Source organism: Hoplias malabaricus, chromosome 10 (genome assembly GCF_029633855.1).
Source record: "Hoplias malabaricus isolate fHopMal1 chromosome 10, fHopMal1.hap1, whole genome shotgun sequence".
Lineage (NCBI taxonomy): Eukaryota > Metazoa > Chordata > Actinopteri > Characiformes > Erythrinidae > Hoplias > Hoplias malabaricus.
Genome location: NC_089809.1, coordinates 19,964,458 through 19,991,663, shown reverse-complemented (window position 1 = coordinate 19,991,663; position 27,206 = coordinate 19,964,458). Strand labels below are relative to the sequence as shown.

Sequence of the window (27,206 nt, the reverse complement as noted above, 5' to 3'; positions counted from 1 at the left end):
GCCAGTTTATATATATATATATATATTTAAATGAATGACATGTCAATACATTATTTTCATCAGGAAAGCAACATTTTATGGTGAGCTTTAAGGTAAGAAAGAACATTGCCAAAACAAATGAATTAGTTGAACAGCATGTGCCCAAGAATATTTTTTTTAATACTTTATTTATTTCGTAACGTTGCGGTAGCTAATTTGCAATGCATTAATTCCTTTGTGCCCACACCAGCTTTCAATTTTCACTAGACAAAATATTCTCTCTGTGCTGCTGAAGAGGAGGCTGGAGTTGACATATGCTAGTACATGCTGTCCCATGTCCTGAGGAGCTGTTAGATTATGACTGAAGTAGATGGCCCCAGTGTTTTTGGTAAGCCTTGAGTAGTAATAACAGAAGCTCGTTTTTTCCACAGAGAGGGTGGACTGTTTAAAACTACTCTGATAAGGTGTGCTTTCTTCTGGATGGTACACCGAATTGCTGTTTGAGAAGATACAATTTGAATATTTTAGCAGGGTTTGTGACCTGGCTCTGGGCCTGGCTGTTTTAGTTTTTATTTTATTTTTTTCCCCACAAGAGGCCCATTGAAATAAAAATATAAAAAATTAATCTTCTCTCAATGGGACTTTATCAAGGTTTTTCTCATTTTTGAACAAGTGGAACTCGAGAGAAAAGCAGAAAAATGCAGAGCAAGAGCTGAGGGAACCAGGGAAGGAGAGTTTGAGAGAACTTATGTTTACCTTGAGTTTAAAACCTGGCCGGAAATCCATTTTGTCTGAGCTACAAAAGATGCTGTTTTATAATTTACTGTTTGGCTTTATTACGAGACCTTGCCCACAACCGCCTGTAAGCAAGGCCTCTTCTGATGACCAACTTAAACTGGCAGTACTCTTTTTCGTACCTTTTTTTTTAAGACTGTGCTCGCTTCATAGCTTATACCTAATCACAAAAGATGAACAGATGACAGTTTTATGCAAAATAGTAGTCATAGTGGTCCTCTGTGGGCTGAGGGGCAGCTTTGGTTATTTTGGTTAGGGTGCTTTTATAAGCTTGAATTTTGTTAAGAGGCACCATTCCAGAAAATCTAAGGAACGGAACTACGATTAGTGCTAGAATGGTGGATAGACAGTTATTAATAATTTTTTAACACAATGGCCGCATTCCCAGGGGGCATGGATGAGTCAGTAGGGGTCAGTCTCTTGCCTCTGCCAAGTGACGTGCTGATTAAGGACTGGCATCCACACACATATTTGTGTAGAATGAGGAGAGGTCTGTGCTTTCTTCCAAGTATTCTCAGTTGAGATGCCACGTGTCAGGTGAGTCACGATGGTGCCGAAGAGCCTTCATTCCACCTGTAATTGATGGCAGCCTTGTGCTGTGCTGCTAGAGCGGCGTGTACCCAATCCTTTGGCACTGCAGACAGCTTTTAAGTGGACAGTATTGCCCTGGACTAGCCGAAGATTGAGGGTAATGGTTTGTGCAAGGCAAGGTGAATATCACGACTAAACAGACTTGATAGGGTCAGTGAAGCCATAACACGTTAATTGTTAACTCTCTGTAGGTTCTTAAAACACTTGGTATAGATTTGTCTTACATCGTAGCTGCTTATAAAATCTTTGCAACTTACCACTTGTGTATTCTTAACTTTAATGTACATAATTTTGCAGGGAGTATAATTTTATTTGAAGATTTTTAAGCTGACATCCATTGCGTTTTTTTTTATTATTTCTATAGTTTTTATTAACAACCACCTAAAGATGTTTGTTAGACTACGACTACGAGATTTTGATGTTAGGAAATGCTGTGCCATATACAACAATATGCTACTTGACAAACTTAACAGTCTGTTTTAAACTTGACTAATACTATTGATTTTTGGAGGATGTTGGTACAAACTGTGCAGTGCTATTACCGATATTATTAATAATAATAAAAAAAAGCAATCAAAAAAGTTAATACTCGCCTAGTTTACTCAGAGTTAAAAGCTACTTGGTTGTGAATTTTATTCAAAAAATCCATTTTTTGTAGAGCATTTAGTCTGGTTAGGTATTGTAAGTAAGGTATTGTAGTTTTTCAATATTGGCATCTATGACTTTGGTATCATACTCCATTTCTGACATAAAGTTGTATTTCCCACTCCCAGTGTGGCCCACTGTTGTTGGAAAGGACAAGTATTAAAACAGAGTGAGAGAAAGGTCATGTGTTAGTGGGGGGTGTCTTATTTGCATAGTCATACATATTAATGGATATTTGCCATCTTTATCATAGTAATACTGTAGAGATCCTCCTTGCTCATTTTAAGAGTTTCAGAATGTAACATTCAACAGATTATTTATTATTGACTCAGACTTGGTGGTAAATTTAAAAACAAACCATTTACCTTCATGGGGAAGCTTGCTTACCCTGGAGCTACAGCTATGATGTCCTGTTTTGTTTTTTTTTGTTGTTGTTTTTTTGCTAGGGAAGTAGCAGACAAATGATGATGTAAAGTGGAAAATTGGGGAGACTGCAGAGACATCTGATCGCTTAATCTGACCGTTGTTTTAATATGAATGTGAACCACAATCGCATTATTCTGTGTCCTGTAGGCTCAACGAACTAAATGTACGGATACAAAGGGCTCTGGTGCAGGCACGCGTTCCCTTGAAACGCGTATCAGTGAATCTCTTTGTTCTTCTTCTGTGTTTCTGTGTCTTTCTCAGTGGCGATCTGACTGAAACCCCCCGGATTAAGTCCCATGCCATCACTGACAGATATGCATTGTTGTGTGTTGCCTAGCTACAGCTGAAAGCAGTGGGATTGCACTGGCGTTTTGTGGTGTTGGAGGCTGGAGTGCTGTAGGGTGGGGCCACACTTTTACCCCACTGCTGTTGTCTTGGCTCTCTCTCGCTCTCTCTCGCTCTCTCCCTCTCCCTTTCACCACCCCCCACCCCTTTAGATATATACATTCTGCTCTCCTCACTCCCTCCCTCTCTTTCTCTCCCTCTCTCCGTCTCTCTGCTTCTGCTGACAGAGCTATCACTGCACCGACTTTTAAATCGTTTCTCATCCTGTAGTATTGCTTGCGCTCTATTTTGTTTACCCCAACACGTCTCAGGAACACATGAACAATGAACTTTACACTCGCCATGAATTATAAAGAAGGCTGAGGCTGAATATAGGTTTACTTAATTTCTAACTGATTTGCCTTACAGCTTCTCGCTCCCTTGTACAGTTGATTTGGAAGGCTTAAGCTTATTTGATCCCTGCTTTTTTATGTTCATTTATGTTTTATTAATAGATTTTGAATTAATTAGAATCTTTCCAAGCTGTCAAACATGGTTTGAAGAGGTTTTTGTGCGGCAGTGCAGAAAAATAAACTTTAGTATTAATGCCATGTATCTGACACCAGATCCACCCGTTAGCTGAACAGAAAAAGCAAGTAGCATTTATTTTTGTTGTGTTACCAACACAGTGAAAAGAGAAGGATACCTTCTGCTCACGGTGTACCTTGCATTAGTGGAATGTAAATTACTTTTGTGAATTATTTGAAGTAAAACATAGATCCTGAAGAGGCTTGTTTGAGGCTGAAGAAGCTTAGTTCATGTAGCGATAACAAATGTTTTAATTGGCTAAATATCTTTACAGCAGTGCTGTATTGTGTTATAACTGGTCAGTGATATCATTGAACAGAGAGAACACCAAAGAGCCACATGTTCTGACCGGGAGGAAACCTTCTCACATTGTTGGTTTCGACATCTTTGTTCTTTTGATCCTGATCTGTTTCCTGATCTGAGAAGCGCTGCTTACGTGACGATATCTGCTACAATCTCAAAACCTTGCTGTGTTCTCTCTTAACAGCTTCAGGTTTCATAGTATAAACTGTAACTCAGAAGAGTTTCTTGACCGTCGACTGTATGTTAGAGCAAGGTCAGTTCTCACATGAATGCGTACAGATGGCTGTGGATACACAAAGATTGTGAAGACACACACACACACACTCTCACACACACGTGGCCTTTAACATGTGAGCACATCTGATGCACAGCAGGGTATTGAGCATTTTGAAGAGGGAGGAAGACAAGGAGTGGAAAGAATGAAAGAGAGAGAGAGAGGAGAGGAGATGGGCATTGGTCTATGGTGTGTGTTGGCAGGCTGGTGGGTAGTGCTCAGTCAGCTGCGAACAAGTTCTTGCCCTCCAGGCACTGGAGGGGAATTGCGTAACTCAATTCGGAGCACTCTTCAGTTAAGGCATTATTGGAGGCATCTACTATTTTTTTTCATACTTGCTGCTGAGGCACAAGGATTTCTGTGTGAATGAAAGCCTCTGAGGGCGTTTTCACACATGACTGTCTGGACCAAGATTCGAAAAAAGCTTTGTGTTGTGTTACATTGCATACATTAGAGCTGGTCATTTTTGGCTTCCTCACTGCAGTTTATCAAGCAGACTCAAGAATGTCCCGTGATATTCCTACGTCCTGTCATCATCACCTACGTGGGCTGAATCGCTCTTTACTTCACATTGGTTGGTTTTTTAGAGGGGCGTGTGCATCTGAATAAACAGATTCAAACATGCTTTTGTTTACTGGAAACAATAGTGGCTTAAACACAAAGGAGCAGATACTTTAGTGTGCGACATTCAAGGGTAATTCAAAGGAATGACATTTTTTTAATTGACTTTTTGCTGTTTTTAAAATATATTTTATTTATAAGAACAAGAATACTCTCGAAATTAGAGGCATCTGTTCAGAGAAGGGAAAAGTGGACAGTTGAGGGACTTCTTTTTTTTTTTTTTGGTTTTTATCCTTTGAAATTACAGCTTTGTGTTGTAGCCTTGCCTGCGCTCATCCACTCCAAAAATTCTGCTGATATCCTTGCTGTCTGAAATTAAAATGCTTTATTTTTATAGCCAATATGAAAGGTTAAGTGTTTCCAACACCATGTTTGTGGTTTCAATACAGAAACAATAGGTCGGATATTTCAGTAAATTATTTTATAATGACTTCAGATTTGTAGACTATGGACTTTTGCTCTCCTGCTCTTCACTGTGCAGTGAGTCGTGTTTCTTACCTCTTCAGTCATTTGCCATGTCATCTCCAGCTTTTTCTGTTCCAAAAAGTGGCTGATGAAAGCATTTGTTGAACAGTTATAATCTGGTTTGCTTTGGCTACAGTACCTTCTTGCTGTTTTAAATTTGAAGTGGATATTTACAGAGCAGCTGCTGTGGATGTGGTTGAGAGAACCTGGCGCATAATCTGCATTTAACTTTCAAGTAATGATGGGCCATTCCACATATTCTCAGTTCTGATCTGATTCTGATACGCAACAGTCTGGATTACAACATGAGGCTGAAATAACCAGATAGAGCACTTCTTATTAGAAGAGTATAGCCCTATTCAAACGGGATTAGTTTTACACAGGGAGCTGGGTTAATGTATAGTTTCCACAAGATGTCAAGAAATTGGATTATATAAGAAATTGCGGTGAAAATAACAGAAATGGGAGGGGATACTTGATTCACGCAGTGTGGATCAGACACTGCAGAGCTACTGTCACAACTGTTCTGAGATCAGCCCTCACACCAAAAACATACAGCCCTAAATGAGTTTATCTTCTAGTCCTTCATAACACTTAATCGGCGAGAAGGTGGGAAAAGCTTTACTAATCTTTCACACAGTTGTTATAACCGACATTATAAACCGTTCAAATGGTAACGACACATTCATAACATATAGGTCGTTTTGTGGATTTGAGCGTGGTGTGTCGTTCAGCCACTGAGCTTTTACTTAAACACAGTATCGCGATACCATAGGTGTTTTGGAAATGGCCCCCTACTCACTATTCCCTACATGTAACACACATGGTACTTTTGTGACATGCCCCATGAAGCAGCTACTGACGTGCATGCGCGCCGTTAAATGCAGTTCGAATTTAAAGTTGAATTGAACAGATTGGATATTTCACACTACACGACTGTTTTTGTTGATTTTATGGAGACTGGAAAAGTTTCACACACTTCACTGTAGATAACACACTACACAAACCCAAACTCCCCAACCAAACACACAACTCGCGTTTCCTAGGAGACACAGATAAATACGGACGTACAACTGGCTGCGGTTATTGTTTGTGCTGCTATTGTGTAGATCCACATAGAAAAATATGTAAAAATGTCTTTTGATCAAGGATGGGAAAACCTTGTCAGCGCAGTCTCTACTCACCGCAGCGGGGACTGGCAAATATTAGAAAAACACATAGTTCCACCTTAAATGGTTCAGAAATAGTAGCGGTAGCCGGAGCGCGCTCCAAACTGCTGCGTCATTTAAGGTGGAATTGAAAATTAGAATAAAGTTGGACTATGTTCTACTACAAGTACTACTCTATATTTAGGGATGTGCATCTAGCTCTATGTAAGGTATTGTATCTAGTTTTTCATAGTTTTACTGTTTAATACGTCCTCCACTGTAGAGCTCCACTGCACGCGTCCGTGTTTTATTTCTGTGCTTTGTTCTCATTGGCTGTTGAAGGGACTCGTTCAGAGTTGAGCTGGCAGGGTTTACACTACTACTACTTTTTTTCATGGCTCTGAAACAATCAAATTTTTAATGTGCAGTTAATAAAGAAGTAAATATTGTAAATTCAAGTTTATTATTATCTTATTAGCTTTAGCAAAGCAATATAAATATCTGTATTGATAGGCACTTATCTAGTAGTTAAGATAGACAGAGTTGGTATCGATACTCTGTATCGGCAGATACTTGAACATGAAATATCGTTTCGGAAGGGAATAAGAGGTATTAGTGCATCCCTAAATTAAACTGTATATATTTAATCACTAAATGCCTCCTTAAGCTCTTTACGTTATTGAGAAATCCCGCAGAAAACATATTTTCTCCAGGACAGGAAGAAATAACCCACATTTCAATTTGGATGGGTTTAATTTGACCTGGGGTCATTTTACAGTAGGTAGCTAGCTAAAACGCTCAGGAAACTTTCCTTAAACCAGAGCGAGCATTCCGGAAAAATGACTGAAATGGTCTATTCGGACAGGATTAAAACTACTGAGATACTCAGGTAATAATTACTTTAACACCACGTCGACAGGTAAAAGTAATCCCATCCAAATAGGGCTTATGAAACATAAAACGGCATTGAATTTAAATGCATTCCAAAGGAATTTATGTATGTTACACTTCTATTCCTGTTGTAATTTCCTGAATGTAAACTCAAACATACTATTGGCACGGTGGTGCAGCAGGTAGTGTTGCAGTCACACAGCTCCAGGGATTGGAGGTTGTGGGTTCGATTCCCGCTCCAGGTGACTGTCTGTGAGGAGTTGGTGTGTCTTCCTCGTGTCTGCGTGGGTTTCCTCCAGGTGCTCCGGTTTCCTCCCATGGTCTAAAAACACACGCTGGTAGGTGGATTGGCGACTCAAAAGTGTCAGTAGGTGTGAATGTGTGAGTGTGTTTTGTCCTGTGAAGGACTGGCGCCCCCTCCAGGGTGTAATTCCCGCCTTGCTCCCAATGATTCCAGGTAGGCTCTGGACCCACCGCAACCCTGAACTGGATAAACGGTTACAGATAATGAATGAATGGTAAAAAGGTAAACTCAAGATTGACACCTACGCACTCACATTTATCACTGGGCGCAAGGAAGGAAGACAACCAGGAGGGGGGCGCCAGTCATTCGAAAGGTGACCCACATGGATCAGTTTATTTTTTAAATCCTTTTTCTGTGTTTTGGTCTCCCATCGACTCGAAAACATGGTTTCCTTCGTCATTCCAATTTACAAATTTTTCATTTATGCTCCTGAAAATCTGAAAAATCTGAATGAAAAAATTACTCTACTCCATTTCACCTTTACTGCGTTTTGTAATGAAAGTGATAGGACTGTACCATCAAAGCGGGGGAGTGCAACCTGCTGTACCTCTCTGCTCGTTAACCACCCAACAACAAATAATGTCTTCATACTCAAGGGCCATTATTTAATACAGACACACAGAGCAGCAGTGTCAGCATTTACACAGTACACAAACAATTTGATTATACTTTTAAATATCTGGAAAACTGAATTTCATCCAGGTTATGGGGTTTGCTCTCTGGTTTAAGTGCTAGCTTATATATCACTTAGCTATTATTCGACAAGTAAGGTTTGATAATATGTATTTAAAGTTTAGAGCTCAGCTTTTCTGTGCTTTTATACAAGAAACACTGCCATAGATGCGCACAGAGAAGCTTACATGGCATGACTGCGTTTTCGTGAAGTGTAGATGGTGCTGACACTGCTGCTCTGTGTATCTATGTGTAATGTCGGCCCTTAACAAGTGTGTAGACGTAATCCGCGGAAAGCCGTTGGTGTGGTTTACGCGCAGAGCATGTCTCCCCCGCTATGATGGTACAGTCCTATCACTTTCATTACAAAACGCAGTAAAGGGGAAAAGGAATGAAGAGACATTTTTAATTTTAATGAACGTATATTGAGGAGCAGAAATGAAAAATTAGAATATTGGAAAAACTAAGGAAACCCCGTTTCTTTTCTTAATATATGCATTTTAAACCCAATTTCCTATATTTGTATTTTGATTCAAACGATTAGGAAATTGAACTTATACACGAGATTTTTGAAAAAGCCGTTGTCACTGTTCTCCTGTGAACGAAAGAAACTGGACATTTTCGGAACCCTGACAAAGCGTTCCTGTCTCTAACTGAAACTCAAATACCTCCTCACTCCCTATATAGTGAAGGATACACAAGTCATTAAACTACAATGTACATGCAGCTAGCACTAGATTTCAGATTCTCCCATAAGAATAAATGCACTACATTAATGAGTATGGAGTGATTTGGGATTAAAACCTGTGTTTTTCTCAGGCATTGTGGTGTTTTGACGCCCCTCTTTAAGAGGTGATGTGGCCCCCTACTGGACTGGAATGATAATTCAGCTGCTGTTGTGTTCGTCTGGACGGGGATATTTTCAAAAATTTAGAGAGGAAAATTTAAGTTTTTAAGAATAAATAGGCCTAAGATTATGGATATGCATGGTTTTACCTCTGTAAAGTTAAGTCTTAAAATTGCAAGATTTTACGACGTCAGCGTTTGGAACGAGGTGTCTGGTATTATCGAGGATCTGTGAGTACACACACAGCATGTTGCAGCCTGTGAACTGCCACTGGTTCTGTTAGTACAAACACTTTAAGAGACATCACACCTCCAGACTTGTAACGTGTGAGTTTTCACCCCAGAATGTGCAGTCCATATTAGATAAATAAATATATAAAACCTCAAACAAAATAACTGGAATCTTGAAAACAAACAGAAGAAGCATTATCAAAGAATTTGGACAATGTGAATAGTTTGGTCTTGTAAATACTCTGTGGAAAATAGAATCGTTGTGTATAGTTAAATCAGTTCTGTCTCGCTGCATATAAAACTTCCAAGGAGGTCCTGTATGTTACCACATTTTTTGTGTATTTTTGCCTAATAATTATTCAATCTATGGGTTAAAAATATTTGTTTCCACACGTTTTTCAACCAGTTCTGTCATTTTAGTTGCCTTTTAAAAATTCTTTATTTATGAAAATATATAATTTTCCTTCAGTAATTTCCCTGTGTATTGTTATGTATTGTGTACATTCTGTTTCTTAATGTGAACATATTGTGCATACAGATGTTCAAATGTACACATACATCTTGTACAATCTATATAGATAAGGATGAGACAAAATGATGCACCATGGAGCAGCTGCACATGAGTTTAACATCGGGTTGTGGAGCAGTGGTACTACATTTTCTATAGTGATGGCGCTCCATCCAGTGCCTCTGGGATGAGTTGTAGTGGTGATTGTGATCAAGTATGAGTACCTGAACTCACTAAGGTTTATGTGGCTTAACACCATCAAATCATAAACTTAATGTCCTGTCCAGAAAGGTACAGGCTGTTACTTAAGGAAAAGTGGGCAAATTGTTTATTAATTCCATTGATTTAAACAAAATATTTAGATATTCTGTAGCTAGCTACTTTCTGCCTGCACTGAATTACACTGCTCCTTCTCTGGGTTTTTCTGATTCCATTAACTCCACTCGTTTGGGATTTGTTCCATCTCTTGTGTCATGTCTGACTGGAGAGTGTTGCAGACAGAATCCCACGGCTGTTGGACGTCTGCAGAAGCTTCCTGGCCCAGTTAATTTCCGAGAGTTACTTCATTCATTCTTTCAGACCAGTACAGCTACAGACAGAAACGTAATTCTAATTCATTATAATCAACGTTTTCCTTTTTTTAAAAATTGTTTTTAATTATTTTTGACACTTGATACATTGCTACACGACTTAAGAAGCCAGAGTCCTACATTTGTATGTATTGTCTTCATTGTCATTTCCCCACCATCTTCCCATGGTATTTGTGAACTTATCAGAAGAGTCTAAATCATCACTACCTACAATTTATGTGCAATGAATTCCAAATAGATAGGTTTGCGACAACAATTTCCATTTATGGACTGAAAAAAGATATATTTTTCAAGGGAAGTAGGTTTAGTTTTATGGGATGTGGTAGATGGTTTACAGAACTGTAGGATTATAATTGCTGAGTTGTATATTGTTGATCTTTGGCAGAAACATTGAGACATTCTTCTTGCATTTTTTTAACCACTGAAATCACCAGCTTCTTTTTTCTTTGTGTGAATGTCTCAAGACTAACAGACCATTATAAAAGACTTGGAATTTGATCTTGTTACATTTAAGTCAAGAATGTTTTTCCATTTCTGAGCTGCAAAGTGTTCTTACGACAGCAACAGTATGTTCATTGTTAAGGTACAGTACAGTAGAGTCTTCTGGAGACTGCTTTTAGTCTACTTCAGAAACTTCAGATGAGTTCTCACCTCTGCGGAGAGTGCTTAAAGTATCCTGATGACTCAGTAAGGGAAGGTGATACTGTTGCCTAGACATCAGGCTAATCATTTGCAAAACTGACAGTCACTGGCTAATTTGCTCCTATACAGCTGAGACCTTTTGTTAACTCCTGCGTGGGGCTCAGAGTGTGGGTATAAACAGCTACTCACTGGAGACCGTTCCAGAGGCCTTCCCGAGGGATTTAGTCTAGCGGATTTTTTTTCTCTCTCTTTTCCATTGACTGTGTGTAGCCACTTCTGAATCATGGGCACATTTTGTTGATGCGTGATGCTGTTTATTTCTTGTGTACCCTTTTAGAAATTTTGCGTTCTCTGACACACATCAGCCGTTGAATGGGACCAGACACTTTTTCCAAGTTTGTCTATCTCAGCTTTCTTCCCCTACTGTCAGCCTTTTCTGAGAACTTCGCCCCCCCCAACACACACACACATATTGTCCTTTAGGGGACGTAATATTACCAGATCTTCATTTACCATGGATTTGGAAGCTTGTCTAGACCTTCAAATATGTCACGCTAACTTTATTGTTGCTTGTGGTTTAGAGCATGCACTTAAACCACCCCCTCCTGAATTCCTTTGTCGCTGGCCTTTCGCTCTTTCTCTTTCTTTCTTATGTTCTTTCTCTCTCTCTTTCACTCAGACTTCTCTTTGCCTGACTTCTCTTGCACTCGCGTTCCAACCTCTGCCTCTTTGTGGCAAATAACCTTGATTCTCCATGTCTTTTAATGTGTATTAACCACATCTAATAGAACATTCATCATAAAATTTGAATGTTGAATAAGGGGGCCCAGACCTTTCAAATGATATTCTATATATGAAAAAAAAACGTTTTTGACATAACTTGTTTTGCCATTTCCATCTCTTTTGTCATGTCCACTTTTGATTTGCTTGTACTTTACATGTGTTGGACAATCAAATTTCTCAGTAATAATACTTTCCACACTTCATAGTGCTCAAACTTATTGGACCGAGTTTCCCAAAAGCATAGCTGAAACACAGCTGATAGAAATGGTAGAGCAAGTATTACACTGAACACTCACTCTACCCTAGGAAATGATCTTTAATTTGCTTTGGGACATTGGACCCTGATCAATTGGAGGGTGTTTTGGTGTGTTTGTCGAATGTTGTGTAGTGTAGATATGAATTACACAACCCACGGCTGGGTATCTGCTGTTGTTTGCCTACCATCATAATTAGAATGCAGCATTACAGTTAGATGCAGCTATAATTTGAGTTTAATTTTCTACTTTCAATCAATCAACCTTTACTTAAGTTTTTTTGTGGAGCTACCCCTTGAGAAAAAAAAAACAAAACAAAAACATATTTGCTCACAGTTACACAGTCTAAAGTCTTACAGCATTCATTCATTCATTCATTCATTATCTGTAATTGCTTATCCAGTTCAGGGCCGCGGTGGCTCCGGAGCCTACCCGGAAATATTGGGCGCAAGGTATGAACACAGCCTTCACTTAGACACATTCACTCACACCTATGGACACTTCAGAGTCACCAATCCACCTGTCGATGTGTGTTTTTGGACCGTAAGTGGAAACCCACGCGAACACAGGGAGAACACACCAAACTCCTCACAGACACTATCTGTGACACTATCTGCTGCACCACCATGCCACCCGTCTAAATCATCACTACGTAGGATTTATGTGCAATGAATTCCAAATAGATTGGTTTCAGGCAACAATTTCCATATGTAGACTGGAAAAAAAATATTTTTTAAGGGAAGTATGTTAAGTTTTACAGGATGTGGAGATGGTTTACAGAAATGTAGGATTTTATTTGCTGAGTTGAGTATTGTTGTTTTTGGCAAAAAAAAAAGCTTCTTGCATTTTTTTAACCACTAAAACCACCAGCTTCTCTTTTGTTTGAGTGAATTTCTCAAGATGAATAGACCAATACAAAAGACTTGGAATTTGATCTTTATACATTCAAGTCAAGTCTTACACAGTTTAAAGTCTTACAGCGAGTAAGTAGAAAACATCCTTCCTACAGTGCAAGTGGCATACAGATAATGGAATGTATTATGTGAGCTCCTCCAGACAGATGGGGAAGAATCCTAGCTCGGCTAACCTGTCTGCACTGTGTCGGAACATTATCGTCATGTCACTGTGCTTAACAGCTTGGTGAGGCGGTGAGGAACACGGATGGTGTGGTTAGCCGGCTTAATAACAGGTTCACCAGGTGCTTGTTTACGTAACGTAAAGTGCTTGTTTTGTAAGTTGCTTTCAGTGATGGAAAAAGAAAAGAAACTTCTCAAAGGCCTCCCACATTCTTTCAGCAAGACATTGTGAACTTTACTTTTTGCTCCTAATTCAACTCACAGACACAGTACTTCACTTCTATGAAAACCCTCATGTATGTGAAGCTAAGATTATTATTTTATTTGCCCTAAAATGTCACCAGATTGCAGCACTGGCCCAAATACAAACCCTGCTGCTGTCATCATCTTTGATTAAGCATTCTGGCCTTTTTGTGCAGTCTGATGTTGTAGAGCTGAAACACTAATGGCAGGTTTTTTTCCTTTTTCTGAGAGATGTTAAATTAGAAGGGAAAGGTACATTTTTCTATGAATGGGGCTTAATTGCAAAATGTTTATTAAAAGCATAGAATAAATGAAATAATATACAATTGGAGAATATGTTCTTTGTCTTTAGTAGACTGTGGAGGTCAGTCTTAATTAGACTAGGTAGCTCATTAGACTACCATTCATAAGTTTGCTTACAGTGCTGAGATTGTGTTTTGAAGTAGGTGTTCCACAGACTCAAAACTCAATGTCTGCTTAATTCTTGTTAAAAAAGAAAAGAAAAGCCATTCAGAGTGGTCTGTATATATATATATATATATATATATATATATATATATATATATATATATATATATATATATATATATATATATATATATATATATACGTTATTCTACAATTGTGTTATATATATATATATATATATTCAGAGTGGTCTGTATGTATATATATATATATATATATATATATATATATATATAACACAATTGTAGAATAACGTACTTTCCTAATATACAAGGGAAAAAAACAGCATGGAAGTGGAAAATTTTTTTAAATTATAACTTTGACATTATCCTATGAGCTAAAATAGTTTTAGGTTTCAAGTACATTAATGGACACAGGCCTCTTTTTCACTGCAGGGCCACACAGTTCGGCCACACCGACAAGATTTGGCACAGAACGCTTACAAACGGTGCTGAGCCCGGTTATCTCAGCAGGGTTAACTAACCATATTCAGGGCCACAACTATTTTGTGCCTGGGCTCAAATGATGTAGGGATCTGCTGATTGGCTTTTGCTTCTTAAACATAAAGATATTCTTCAATGCATCTTTCTTACAGTTGAGTAAAAAGTACAATCTCAGCCTTCATTTAAAAAAAAATTAATTATTATATAACTATGACATACCTAGATCACACAAGTCCTGCTGTTGGCCACATATCCTGCAAGCTTTCGCAGGTAAGCCCCCTTCGTGTCGCATTTGTTCAGTATTTGCTGAGTGTAGTCTATGCTGCTTTGCACACGCACACACAAAATAAAAGAAGCATGAAAAATAATCCAAAGTCCTGGTTGTTTTTGGGTGTTTAGATAAAAAAAGGACGTTTGCATTCTAGACATCATAAACCCATTGTTTCTTCTACCATTGTAAAACTACCTGAATTAACAAGTTCTACTACAAGGCATCATTTCATCTCAGACCACTACGAAAGCTTTAACAAGTGAATTCCACAGAAATGTGAAACAATAAAAAAATGCAGTGGTTGTTAAAATACACCTTGTGTTGGGACCTTCCAGACACACATCTAATCTTTCTGCAACAGGTGGTGAAACATAAGAGTTTAGTCCATTTTTTTCTGTTCTGCTCTCTTCCAGCCTTACAATGTTATTGTCTCCGCTGTCCAAACTCCACGTGCACCACGGATGGCCTGTGCTACGTATCCGTTACCAGAACTGCGGGCAGTACCACGCAGCAGAGCTGGTGCATCAATGAGAGTGAGCTGATCCCCCGGGACCGGCCCTTCATATGCGCCCCTTCCACTAAGGATGACACGGGCATCTACCCAATGTGCTGCAACCATGACTGGTGCAACAAGAACCCAGACCCCAGCGTATTTCCAGGTGAGAACACAAGGAACAAGTCAGAAAAGAACACAAATACTTTTTTTTTTTTTTTTCTTTGCTTTTTTTTTTTTTTTTTTTTTGTGAATTGCGTTTAGCAAAGGAAAAGTAAAAGAAAGGCCTCCAAGGTCTCCAGAGGCTCAAAAGGTTTATGAAAGTCCACCCACATACTTATTATTAAGAGACTGTACTTAGGCACTTTAGAGAAACACAGGCAAAGCAGTTAATTTCTTTGAAGACCATCAATACAGCTTAAACAAATGCCTACTGCAGTTGATTTTTTATACTAAAGATTCTGGCCTTTTTGACACACCTAGACTTGCAAAACTGAAACATGAATAACAGTTTTTTCAGGAATCCGGTAAAACATTTAGTCAATTTAAAATGACATGGAACCCCTTTTTTCTCTTAAATGCAACGTCCACGATTTTAATCAAAAATGCTCTTTTTCTAAACTTCGGAGGATATTTCCTCAACATTTGCTAGATCTCCTGTTTGCATGCCCTAAACTGGTGTATTGTGCTTATGAAGCCCCAGTGACTGTAGACTGTGAAAAAAGCATGTCTTGGCCCAGTATGCTAGGTTTTTAATAGAAAGAAAGTATCTTCAGGTATTTAGACAATGGAAAGACCCCCAAATGTTGAAAAGTATGAAGTATTATGAGGATATTGCTCTATTCCTGCTCGATAGGTGGGTAATATTGATTTATTTTTGCTGTAGTTGTTGCTTAATGTAGAACTTTGCTAACTGCATGAAAGTAAACACAGACAGGAAGTGCTACAACACTAAACAACTTGAGTTACACATGAGTTTTTATTGTAATTCAAACAGTGAATAAAAACTTGAGACAAGTTAAACTTCAGCTACATACAATGAACAGTATTTATTTTTTTATCTCAAACATAACGTTCCACCTTAAAAGACACATAGCTTCTAAACGTAAAAAAATGAGAGAACAGCAGTACCTCACAACCATAGACATTGCATTTAAGGGATTACCTAGGAGAGAGAGTTGTTTTTGTTAACATTCGGGTTGTGTTCCTGTGTTTTATAATCTCTTACTATTTTTAGGTGCACATGTAATATGTGGACATATTTGCATAGGCTAAAAACTATTTAAATTCTTAAAACATCAGTCCAATTTGATGCTTCTCAGTAAAACAGTAAGTGCCTTTCTAGGTGAAGGAAGGTTTAAAACTTTCTTTGTCAGTCTAAAATTTCTTAGCATATTGAAGTGAAAACATTTGAGATGAGCACTTTTTTTTAATTTAAAAACTAATAAAAGTCCCTATCTTGGGAATAATAATAATAATAATAAAAAAAGCCCGAACATGAGCACTCAAACCTTTCAGGTCTGCAGACCACCGTTGGGCACCAGAGGTTCAATATGTTCTTCTAAAATGTTATGGAAATTTATGTAAACACTTAGATTTTCAAGATGTACTATTCACTCCCCCGTGTCACGAAGTCTGAATATAAAGCAGACTTGTCCTGTTTCCAAAATTGATTGAGCTCTATCTGAAAAATGCACTGATATTTTGTGTTTACAAATGTTTCTTTAGTTAAATTACATGAAAATTATGTAAATATATAACACATCCTCCACTGGGAACAAATTTAAATGTGTAATTTTCTCCAAATTGGAATATATATCACTACTGCATATCCAGTTCAATGTCCAGCTTGTGTTTTTGGACAGTGGGAGGAAACCCACGCTGACACAGAGAGAACACACCAAACTCCTCACAGACAGTCACCCCAATCTGGACTTGACCCCACAACCTCTAGGTCCCTTGAGAAAAAAAAAAAAAAGAAAAAAAAAAAAAAAATATATATATATATATATATATATATATATATACACACACAATTACTGCACCGGAGTGCCCATAATGTTGTGTACAACTCTTGGCTTGCACATCTATAGCCTTTTTTCTGACTCAAAAACGGTTACCTGCAATAGAAGCTGCCAACAAAGTCGGTCAGTTGCGTCACATACAGCGTTAATGGAACTCTCCACCTTCAATACTCTGAGGCAGCATGTTGTGAATTTCTGCAGGAACTCTGTTATTAAGTTATTACCTGGATCACAAGGTGGAGAGTAGTTTTGTGTGCTTTATTTTGCTTTTAAATAGCTGTGTTGTCAGTCTCCCCGGCAGCCTCTCAGCACTAAAACTCCAGCTGAATCTCCTGCTCAGTCACAACAGACAGTAACAAGCAATTAACACAAGCCTTCAGAGCAGGGTGAGAATAGGCTCAGAAAGCTCTAAGAAGGAAACTGGTCATTTCTCTTATCATCCTCTTCACCTGAAGTTGGGTTTATTCTCACAGCAGCATGCACAAATGCCAGAGGCGCCATATCATTATTTAATTTGTAGCTGAAACATCTATCTATTGAAAGTCACATATATTAATCGAAAAAAAATTGGTGCAGCATCTTTCAGTGCACTGTCACCATCACCTAAACAGTACTTAGAGGAGAAACAATCTTGGCTATTTTATATCCTTCCACAGTGAGAGGACAGATATATAGTTAGTTGGATAGACAGATATGGATAAATAGATGGATTAATCTTTATCTATCTATGTATAGCTCAAGAGACAGCTCAACAATGTGGGTCTGAAAGGTTGTGCAGCTGTCAACAGTGACATCATTGACAGTGACAAATGGACCTTTTAATAATAATTTAAATTTGATTTGTAATTTTATACTCTAATTAATTATAGAAATAAATGATACCAGACTGTCTTTTATAACAAGTTCTGTTTATCTGCGTGTTGTGTTCTTTAATGTCTCCATCCATTCCTTGCCTCAAAAGCAAGCGGTACATATCTAAAAGACAACATGAGCTCTTCAAATCATTTGTTGAACAGTTCAGTTAAAAATGTATTTAAATATTTAATTAGTGCTGGCAATCAATGGAAAAAAACTTTTTTTGCACAATATTCTGAAAATAATCACATTTAATCGTATTGTCCCTTCTTAAGACTGAATGTAGTAATTCATATTTAAATGTAAAATAAGTAATCAATGTAAAATCAACACAATGGAATTGTGAGTTGTTAGTGTTCATTACTATTGTTTTTGTATTAATAAAAAGTGACCTATGGCAGGAGGTCTTGACCAAAATAACATGCAGGGATTTAACATATAATATAATTTTGACAGCACTGATTTAAACATCATTTTGATTCAGATGTTACAGTACAATAACAGGATAAAAAAATAATATCCAACGTCAGTTTGTAGAGTAGTCTGTTAGTATAACCAGGGTGCACTCAAGAAGCTCAGAGAACAGGACCTATGCTAATTACAATAGCCCAGACTTTAACACAATTGGAAGTATTTGGATGGAAATAAGCAGAAAATGCAAACAACATATGTGTACACAGCGTCAGTTTTGACTGGAAATGAAATAAATATAGGGTGAATTTTGGCTTTTCATTATTGCTAAACATTTGTAGACTTCTCTTTTCTAAGCGCAGACACATCTGTGAAGGCAGATGGAATAAAATGCCTGCAGAATTCAATTGCTCAACAGCAGGATTTACAGAAGATTTGCCATCGTAGGGTTCTTTAACATTTTAATAATATTGGCTGCAGCAGCTGCCGCCCCAGTTGCTCAAGAAGGTGCCACTGTTAGAGATGACTTTCTGAACATGTCACTGTTCCTGAGAATCGTGCCGCCTTCGAGTCTAGACAGCCAGCTCATTGTTTCATAAAAAACACATTGCAGTGCTAATTGTACATAGAGCAACATTAGAGTATATGTCACAAGGAGCAAGTCTGGAGTGACTCATCTGTGTTCTGCAATTCAGACAAGGACTAAACCTTGTACACAACTAGGAACTCAGAAAAAAATATATTTAAAGCCATGTCCTCCTTTTGCTATGGAGCAGTTTTTCAGGCCTATACAGTCTTTGACTGAAAAGAAGCAATAAAAGCAATATGTTCAAATTTCACATCAACCAAAGCAGTTTTCATGAGTTTAGACCTTCAATACTTCATATCATTCTCTACCCTTGTCCTTTGGAAATTTCAAGGTTTCAGAGATGAAAATAAAGTGTCTATATGTTTCTTCTCCCTTTCTCTCTTATACTCCCTTGTTTTTCTCTTACTTTACTTTTCTTATTTCTCTCATTCCATTGTGCCTTTTTACTTCTGTCTTTACCGATCTCTCTTGTACTTTTCTACCTTTCTTATTCCCTCCTCTCTGGTTTTGTTGTATTTGCCCTTCTTTTTCTCACCATCTCTCTCTCTCTCTCTCTCTCTCTCTCTCTCTCTCTCTCTCTCTCTCTCACTTTCTCTCTCTCTCTCTCTCTCTCTCTCTCTCACTCTCTCTCTCTCTCTCAGTACCTACAGTAAAGCCGCCCCCCCTGGGGCCCGTGGCTCTGGCGGCCATTATTGCTGGACCTGTTTGTGTGCTCTGCTTTGTGCTCGTCACCATCTTCTACATCTGCCACAGTCGCTCGGTCATCCATCACCGTGTGCCTAATGAAGAGGATCCCTCCATGGACCACCCCTTCCTCGCCGTGGGAACCACACTCAAAGACCTCATCTATGACATGACCACATCTGGATCAGGCTCAGGTGGGTTCACCAAACAATTTAGCCCTAGGACCTTTGTATTTATTTATTGCTGCCATCTGTCATATGAGATGATCTGATCATATGGTATCAACATTTATATTTACAGCCATCTGCAGACACGCTTGTTTATCGTGCCTTACATTTATAATCATGTTACACTGGAGGGCTAATAAAATGAAAAGTCCAGTTTTATGGATATCATTCCTCTGGTTCTGTTTTGTTTGTCATTTGTCTGTTTTTTGTTACATTCTCTCTAATTGTGAGGGGGGGAGGACCAGCGATAAGATGGAGACAGGGTGAAAATTTGAGTTGAAACAAATTCTGCCACCAGACAGAGTGAAACTGCAGTGATGCTATTGAGCTACATGTAGATGGTTAGAACAGTAGGCTGCCTCAGAATAATCATATAACCAAACCGCCTTCAAAAAAAAAGCTGTCTTCAAAAAACAACCATAAATTAACTATTTTATCTACTTGCATAGATATATTAGCAGGCCCTCATTGGCTAATTATTCATGATAAAAATCTGGTTTTGTGGATACTGGAGCTAGCTTCTGTCATTGTTCCAGTGACTAAAACATTTACAAATTATTGTGTTTAATCTGTTGTTTGGGGCAATGTTTAACACAGAGAAAAGTTCATCTGTTACTACTTTAGTGTGTTGAGCAAATGTAAAGAAGTAAATCCACAAGACAAACAAACTACATGGACTCTTTATATCACTATAATTGTTGCTAAAAAATTTGGTAAAAAGGTTTTTACCGAAAATATTATGTTTTGAAGTGAATGTTAGAGGTGAGTCACATGAAATTTTGACTTTAAACCCACTTACTGCTGGGGGAGGGTTTTTGCAATTCTTGTTAGGAAAGGGGTTGGGCTGAGGGGAAGGGCCACTAGAAACTGAAAACTTTCAGAGGCACACTTCAAACAAAGGGCTTTGAAGGCCTTGCGAATCAGCTGCAAGATGACAGTACAAGCGACCAAAAAAGCCACAATTGTCAGAATTTTATTGTTCATGCCTCAGCTGGGAATTGTGTGGAGATGCAATGGTGTTACCCACTACACTATTCAGTTTGCCATATGATATTTTAACTCCAGAATGATGACTTTCAGAATGCTGTGTCATCCAAACTAGGCTTATTCCCTTTCTGAGAAACTTTGTTTTATTCAAAATGTCTGCGGCATTATGCTAAAATAAGTATAAAATGACAGATATTTCATATTATGTAACTTTATGTAAACAAATACTGAGAGCAGTGTAGATATCTGTATACTGAAGTAACTGCACCCATCCCTAGTTTTGTCTAGCAGATTAAGTGTTTACTGTCTTGCCTTTTGTAGCGTCTCTTTATGCCCGAGACTTAGGCGTAACGTCTCAACGACTACAGGTTCTCTGCCTTTTTTGTTTAGTGATTATGCCTTGCTGTAATTACCTGCTGAGATGCGTAAATACCTGCCTCGCCTGTCTGTCTCTGCGTGTCTGTCTGCCTCACTGCTGTTTTGTTTGCATATCTTTTCCCTTGTTAGAGTGTTTTGCCATACTTCACTGAATATTTAGCAGGGTCTCAATGGGAGTTTTGTTCCCACAAAATGCAGATTTTGTGTGAAAAAATTAAAGGAACTAAATATTTGGCAGCCAAGGTTTTATTTATATTTATATATTGTCAATGATTTTTTTTAAATGTATCTTAAATGTGGAATGATTAGCAAAATCCATACAGCCATTAATTACTATAGCAACATATATTTACCTTAAGGTTACTATGATATGTTTTAATACTATAACATTATTTATGTTATAATTAGTGGTTTAATAATCACTGTCTGCTTTAAAATTGCCATATTTTGATTTGTGTGAAATTTCATAAAAATCACACTAACCACTGAATTTCAGTAAAGAAGACATCCCGAGGAAGTGGTTTCTTTCAAATTATTTCAAATAAAATATATGTAAAATAATGTATAAATACTAGTGTGTAAAACATTTACTTTTCAAGAGACATTTTTGAGGAGAATAATTACAACATGAACATCATGCAAAAGTGAAAATAAGTAAAATAAATGCAATGGAACAGAGAAAATAGGACTTCAGACCAAATGAAGAAATTGGATTATATACCTCTATGTTTTCCTAACTCATTACCTTCCTAAACCTCCACGTTCTGTTAAACTGACACCTACAACAGCGTGCATTGCTAAACAAAGAAGGAAGGGAAAGACTGATGGAGAAAATAAGGTGTTGCTCTCCTCTCTAAAAGGCACTCTAATGGACTCCTCCAGATGTAGTCAGGCCATGTAGTCATATATTTTGAGGGCATGGCTTTGGAAGGAAGGCTGAAGTTAGGGGCTGGGATTTTTTCAGTAAGATATGTTCACAAACTAGCTCTCATAAAACTATAGGAATGAGATTCTGTTAGTGGCTTTTTGCAAAGTGCATTTATTTGTTTGAATGCGAAACTGTTGTTTGTGTATATTTGTGGACTTGCATTCATTGCTGTGTTTTTTAGGTAAGTGCAGAGTAGAACCAGGCATATTTTTTATTGGAGCTTTTTCATTAATGCCATCTCCTCTGTGCACTTAATTACAGGATGCCGTATACACACCACACTTTAACTGTTCTCCTCCAGGCCTTGTCAGTCGAGTCAGAACCAAAGCAACGAACAATTAATCTCTCCAAACAAACCATTATCCTGCACTGCACTCTCAGATTCACTCCAGTATGAGCCCGAATTACAGGCTGAATCACTTTTTGTCTTTTTTGTGTGTATTTGTTCTTGTGTTGTCTGCTTTGTCCGCTTAGTCTTAGCCCTGAGGCAATCCTCTCCCTTTTCACCACCATGGTAGAGTTAAATATTATTTTACATTTTTTAAATAAGTTTAAAGTCTCTACCAAACAATGAATAAACCCTGCAGTACTTTCAGCACTTGTCTTGTGTGCCTACCTTATATTTGGGTTTTCAATGCAGAAACTCTATTAGCTTGTGCTGTGCATTGGCACAAGGGTCTGACCTGCAATACCAGTAATATTACTCTCTCCCTCTCTCTGAGAGGATTTTAAATGAGCTCAGTTGTGCTGGTCATTTGTCGTTGGCCCCTGAAGCTGTCCTTGCACTGGCCTGCTCTCTCCTTTCCCGAGCCACCGCTGCATGTGTGAGAGGACAAAACCTCAGAACGACTGACAACACGCTCCATTTGCCACCTTCATTTCCCCATTCTTCATTTTTTCTCTTTCCTTTTCGTCCAGTCCTTTCCACTCAGGCGCCTGACGTCGTCTTCAGTGTCATTCAGTCACGGCACCCACACTGTCATGATTACAGGACTCGTAGGAAAGTTGAAAGGACTGAAAAGGAGATGCTGTGCTGAGAGCTTCCTCCTTGCATTCCACTCTGAATGCCCTTCGTCGAGGCGCTCCTCAGTTAAAATTAAGCTGCAAAGTCTAGACTCGAAATGAATGTGTGCATGTGCATTCCTCTTTTGTATGTATGGGAAAATCAAGATGTCAGTGTGGCTAAAAACATCGATTTTCAATGTAGCACCACCCCTTTGAAGTTTGCGTTTGCTGAGGACAGTAGTGCAGTCTAAATGGAGAAGATGTTTCTTCACTAAGTCACTGAAAAAGCAGTGATTCATTAAAAGCTAATGTACTGGGAAATGTATAAATGAAGGATGTCATTATTATTGTTAAAATAGAGTGTAAATCTGCCTCCTGTTCTGCTAAACTAGGCATGCATGTATTTAAAGTTTGCTGTACAGCCACACTTCTCATCCCCCAGTCTAATTTTGGTGACTAAAAAGCAGCAGTGCAGTCATTACTTCATAAGTGGTGGAAATGGTCTTTCTTTTTTTTTTATTATTATTTTTTTCTCTATTACATTTTTAGCATTTACTTAGTTACATGCAGGTGTCCTTGGAAGCCCTTGCCTTGTGTAATGTTAAGCCATGATGATAGTGACAAATTTCAAAGCAAAAGTCTGATGCCAACTCACTGAACTAGGGGTAGGGGTGTATTTGTGTTATCTTTAGCTGAACATGGAGCATTGATTGGATCATGCCAACCCTGTACGTTCTGTCTGAGCTGTTCAGTTTTCGCATATGAAGACAGCATGCCCCATTTGCCTCCTAATGGTCGGCATTTCTATTTCAACCGCTATACCACTGGCACTCAGCTGACCATAAACTGTTCATTAAATCACCACCCAGGCTGCACTTATCTAGCCATGGAGATCAAAGTTTTCTCCTTCTTTAGAGCAGATGAAAGTTCTTCTACTTCTTATCGGCATTGCAATACCCCTACTATCAGTCAAAGACCTTCCTCATATTCACACAGGACAATTATAACATGGCGGAGTAATTTCATGACCCCAAAGCTTAAGATTAGCACTGAACATATTAACGACGCATTTTCATTACCTAGTTCCACTGACGTGCCCTGGATTAGCTCAATGCCATTAGGTTCATCCTGCTTTTAATCGCCTGGACTCTTACAGAGAACCTATTCTTTTGGACTCTGGCTGTTGGTTCTGCAGCAGCAAATGGAATGAGACTCGTGCTTCTGCTGCACATGGCTAATAGAACTGATACAATCACTTTTTCATTCGCTTCTTCTTGTGACCATCAGAGCAAACGTTCCCATTGTCGGTTTTACTCTTAAGATCTCATTATCTGAAGACAGGAATAGGACACTTTATCCACACATTATTTCAATTTTAATGGCTGTCAGAGCTAGTTTCTTAACCCTTGTAAGACAGTTATTATCATTTTATTTATCTATTTTATTATTATTTATGCAGTTAAGTAATGAAATGCATTTCCATTCGCTTCAACACATCAGCAGGTTCAAAACTGCCCTTAGTTTCAATGTCAAAGACAAAACCAAGGCAGTAAATAAAAACAATGTTTTTTATGGGTTTTTTGCATTCACAAAACAAGTCTGCAAACACGAAAATGTTTGCAAACTTAGATCATAATCAAAAATATCCTTGTCTACACTGAAATAGAAAAGCCGTGATAAGTAGGTGTTGATTAAGTCTGTGTTTTGAACTGTATAATATGGAGTTTATGTGGAATATAGGCATGTTTATTCTTGAGACATTGCAAGGTGTGATGAAATTTAAGATCTTTCCCATTCACATCACTGAAGGAAACAGAAAGTGAACTTTGGAATAAAGTCTTATGAGTTGGTTTACAGTTTGGCAGTTATCAAGTTTACAGTTTTGGGTTAAACACAGATATGGTATCTAAATTTTAAAAATGTCTCTCTAACGCTCTCTCTCTCTCTCTCTCTCTCTCTCTCTCTCTCTGTCTCTCTGTCTCTCAGGCCTTCCCTTGCTGGTGCAGAGGACCATTGCCAGGACCATAATCCTACAGGAGAGCATAGGGAAGGGTCGCTTTGGGGAGGTGTGGCGTGGGAAGTGGAGAGGAGAAGAGGTAGCAGTGAAGATCTTCTCCTCTCGGGAGGAGCGCTCCTGGTTCCGCGAGGCTGAAATCTACCAAACTGTCATGCTGCGCCATGAGAACATCCTGGGCTTCATTGCTGCCGACAACAAAGGTCAGCCCCATGTTCGGGCGCCCACAACCACCCCCACCCAACCTGGGACTTTACAGAGCTGAAAGAGCCTTCAGTTTTTATCAGAGTGACTAAAGCCCCTGGCCAGACCAAAGGTCTTTTGATAATGATGCTGTCATAGCAAAAATCAAAGATGACCTTTGATGGGAGCTGTGCTCATGGTGCTGCTTTGATAAAAACCTTGATCTGGTTGGCTCTAGACAGAATTTTTTGGAAATTTTGAAAGGAGTCACTTCTGAAAGTGCTGTAGGCTCCCCGTTGTGAGCCTTGAATCACACAAATCTATTTTGCATTTTGTTTTGCCTCCACTTTGTCTTAATCATTCCCAGAGCTCCGGCTGTAGAACACTGGTTATAGCTTTTGTTTAGCTTCTGACAGAGTTAATTGAGCAAGAAGAGGCATTTGAAAGTTTTTTGGCTCTCACGGTTCAGCCCTGAGTTTGCGAAAGAGTTTACCTGGAAAGTTTATCGACGTCCCTTGTAGTTTTGCGTAATGGGAGCTAGGGGGAGAGGGTGGGGTGTGGGTAGTCGGAGCCTGGAACAGAAAAGCTTTTGCAATAAGCAGAGAGCAGTGTTTACAGAGAGACTTGGCAGTTATTGTATTTGCGATTTGTTTGGAAGTTTGTAGAGTGTGGGGAGGAGTGAAAGTGTGTATGTGGTGGAGAATAAGTGTGTTTATGGAAGACCAGGGCTCTGTTAGGAGTCAGCCCAGCTGCTTTGAGATCACACTAGCCATCTGGAGTTCCATGGCCGTGAGCAGGGCTGTTATTTACTCTGTCCATTAATCAATCTATCTCTCACTGTCTTTCTCTGTGTCTTTTTCACTCTTTCAGATAATGGGACTTGGACCCAGCTGTGGCTGGTGTCGGACTACCACGAGCATGGCTCTCTGTTTGATTACCTGAACAGATACACTGTTACAGTGGAAGGCATGATCAAACTGTCTCTGTCCACGGCCAGCGGCCTGGCCCACCTGCACATGGAGATCGTAGGAACACAAGGTAAGGGGTCAACACCTGTCTGCTGTATTTCCTCCACAGCTGAAGCTGTTGCTGTTGTTGTCTGCAGAACAGCGGAAAAAAGGAATAAAGAAATGTTGTTTCCGAGAACACAGCAAGCCAAATCACAACAAATGAAATAGATGCAGCACAGCTGTAGTGACATTAAGAAATTAACAATTAAAAATATTTTTTAAGTAAAATAATATTTGAATATAGTCAAAATTCAAAATAACATCAAAGTTCTGATGATTCTGATTGTAACGTGCACATTCTGCTCCAATTCTGCTTTTTGTTTCATAATTGTTTTTTTTATCTTTTTAAAGCACATACAACAACTCTTGGACATTCATCCCCTGTAATGTGTTTTTTGTTTCTTTGTGTGGGGATTGTGTTGATTTTGTGGCACCACAAGTTCAGCGTCATAGATTTCCAAACAACTTACATATGTTCAGTGAAATTAAACAGGACTTTATCCATACATGTCCAAACTTGGCAAGGAGCTCAAGTCTAGCTCATTCATCCAGTTGAAAAGGAACAGGTCCTGAAACATCCCCTATTACTCATTACTCATTTTCTCTACTATTAGAAATATTGTGGCAAAATAATGTCTTAGATCCATAAAACATTAATAATGACTTGGTATGCTTAAATACTTGCTTATTTTCTAAAAGAGTAATAACTTTTACCATTCAATCTAGAGAACAGAAGAAAATCTCATCCAGTCAAAACAGGAATTCAAACAAATACAGGCTGGAATGGCCATATTTTTGAATTAGAAAATGGTTCCTGGGTGTGTGTAAACTTGAGGTTTGCTGTACTACCTAATGTCTCACTCCCCAGTCTAGTTTTAGGGACCCAATGCAATCGGGCAATCAACACTTTCCACGTTCTGCTTTTAATCCTCGTTCATTTATTCATGCATTCATTCATTATCTGTAAGCGCTTGTTCAGTTCAGGGTCACGGTGGGTCCGGAGCCTACCCGGAATCACTGGGCGCAAGACAGGAACA

General features: G+C 38.6%; 1 protein-coding gene across 1 annotated transcript in view; it reads left to right on the top strand.

Moving 5' to 3' along the window:
• Positions 1–27,206, top strand: part of tgfbr1b (transforming growth factor, beta receptor 1 b) — a 58,763-nt gene that overhangs the window by 16,921 nt on the left and 14,636 nt on the right. The window contains exons 2-5 of the mRNA XM_066682830.1: positions 14,795–15,040; positions 19,395–19,631; positions 24,949–25,179; positions 26,030–26,197. Of these exons, the coding sequence (XP_066538927.1) occupies positions 14,795–15,040; positions 19,395–19,631; positions 24,949–25,179; positions 26,030–26,197 (882 nt within the window). The remainder of the gene's footprint in view (positions 1–14,794; positions 15,041–19,394; positions 19,632–24,948; positions 25,180–26,029; positions 26,198–27,206) is intronic.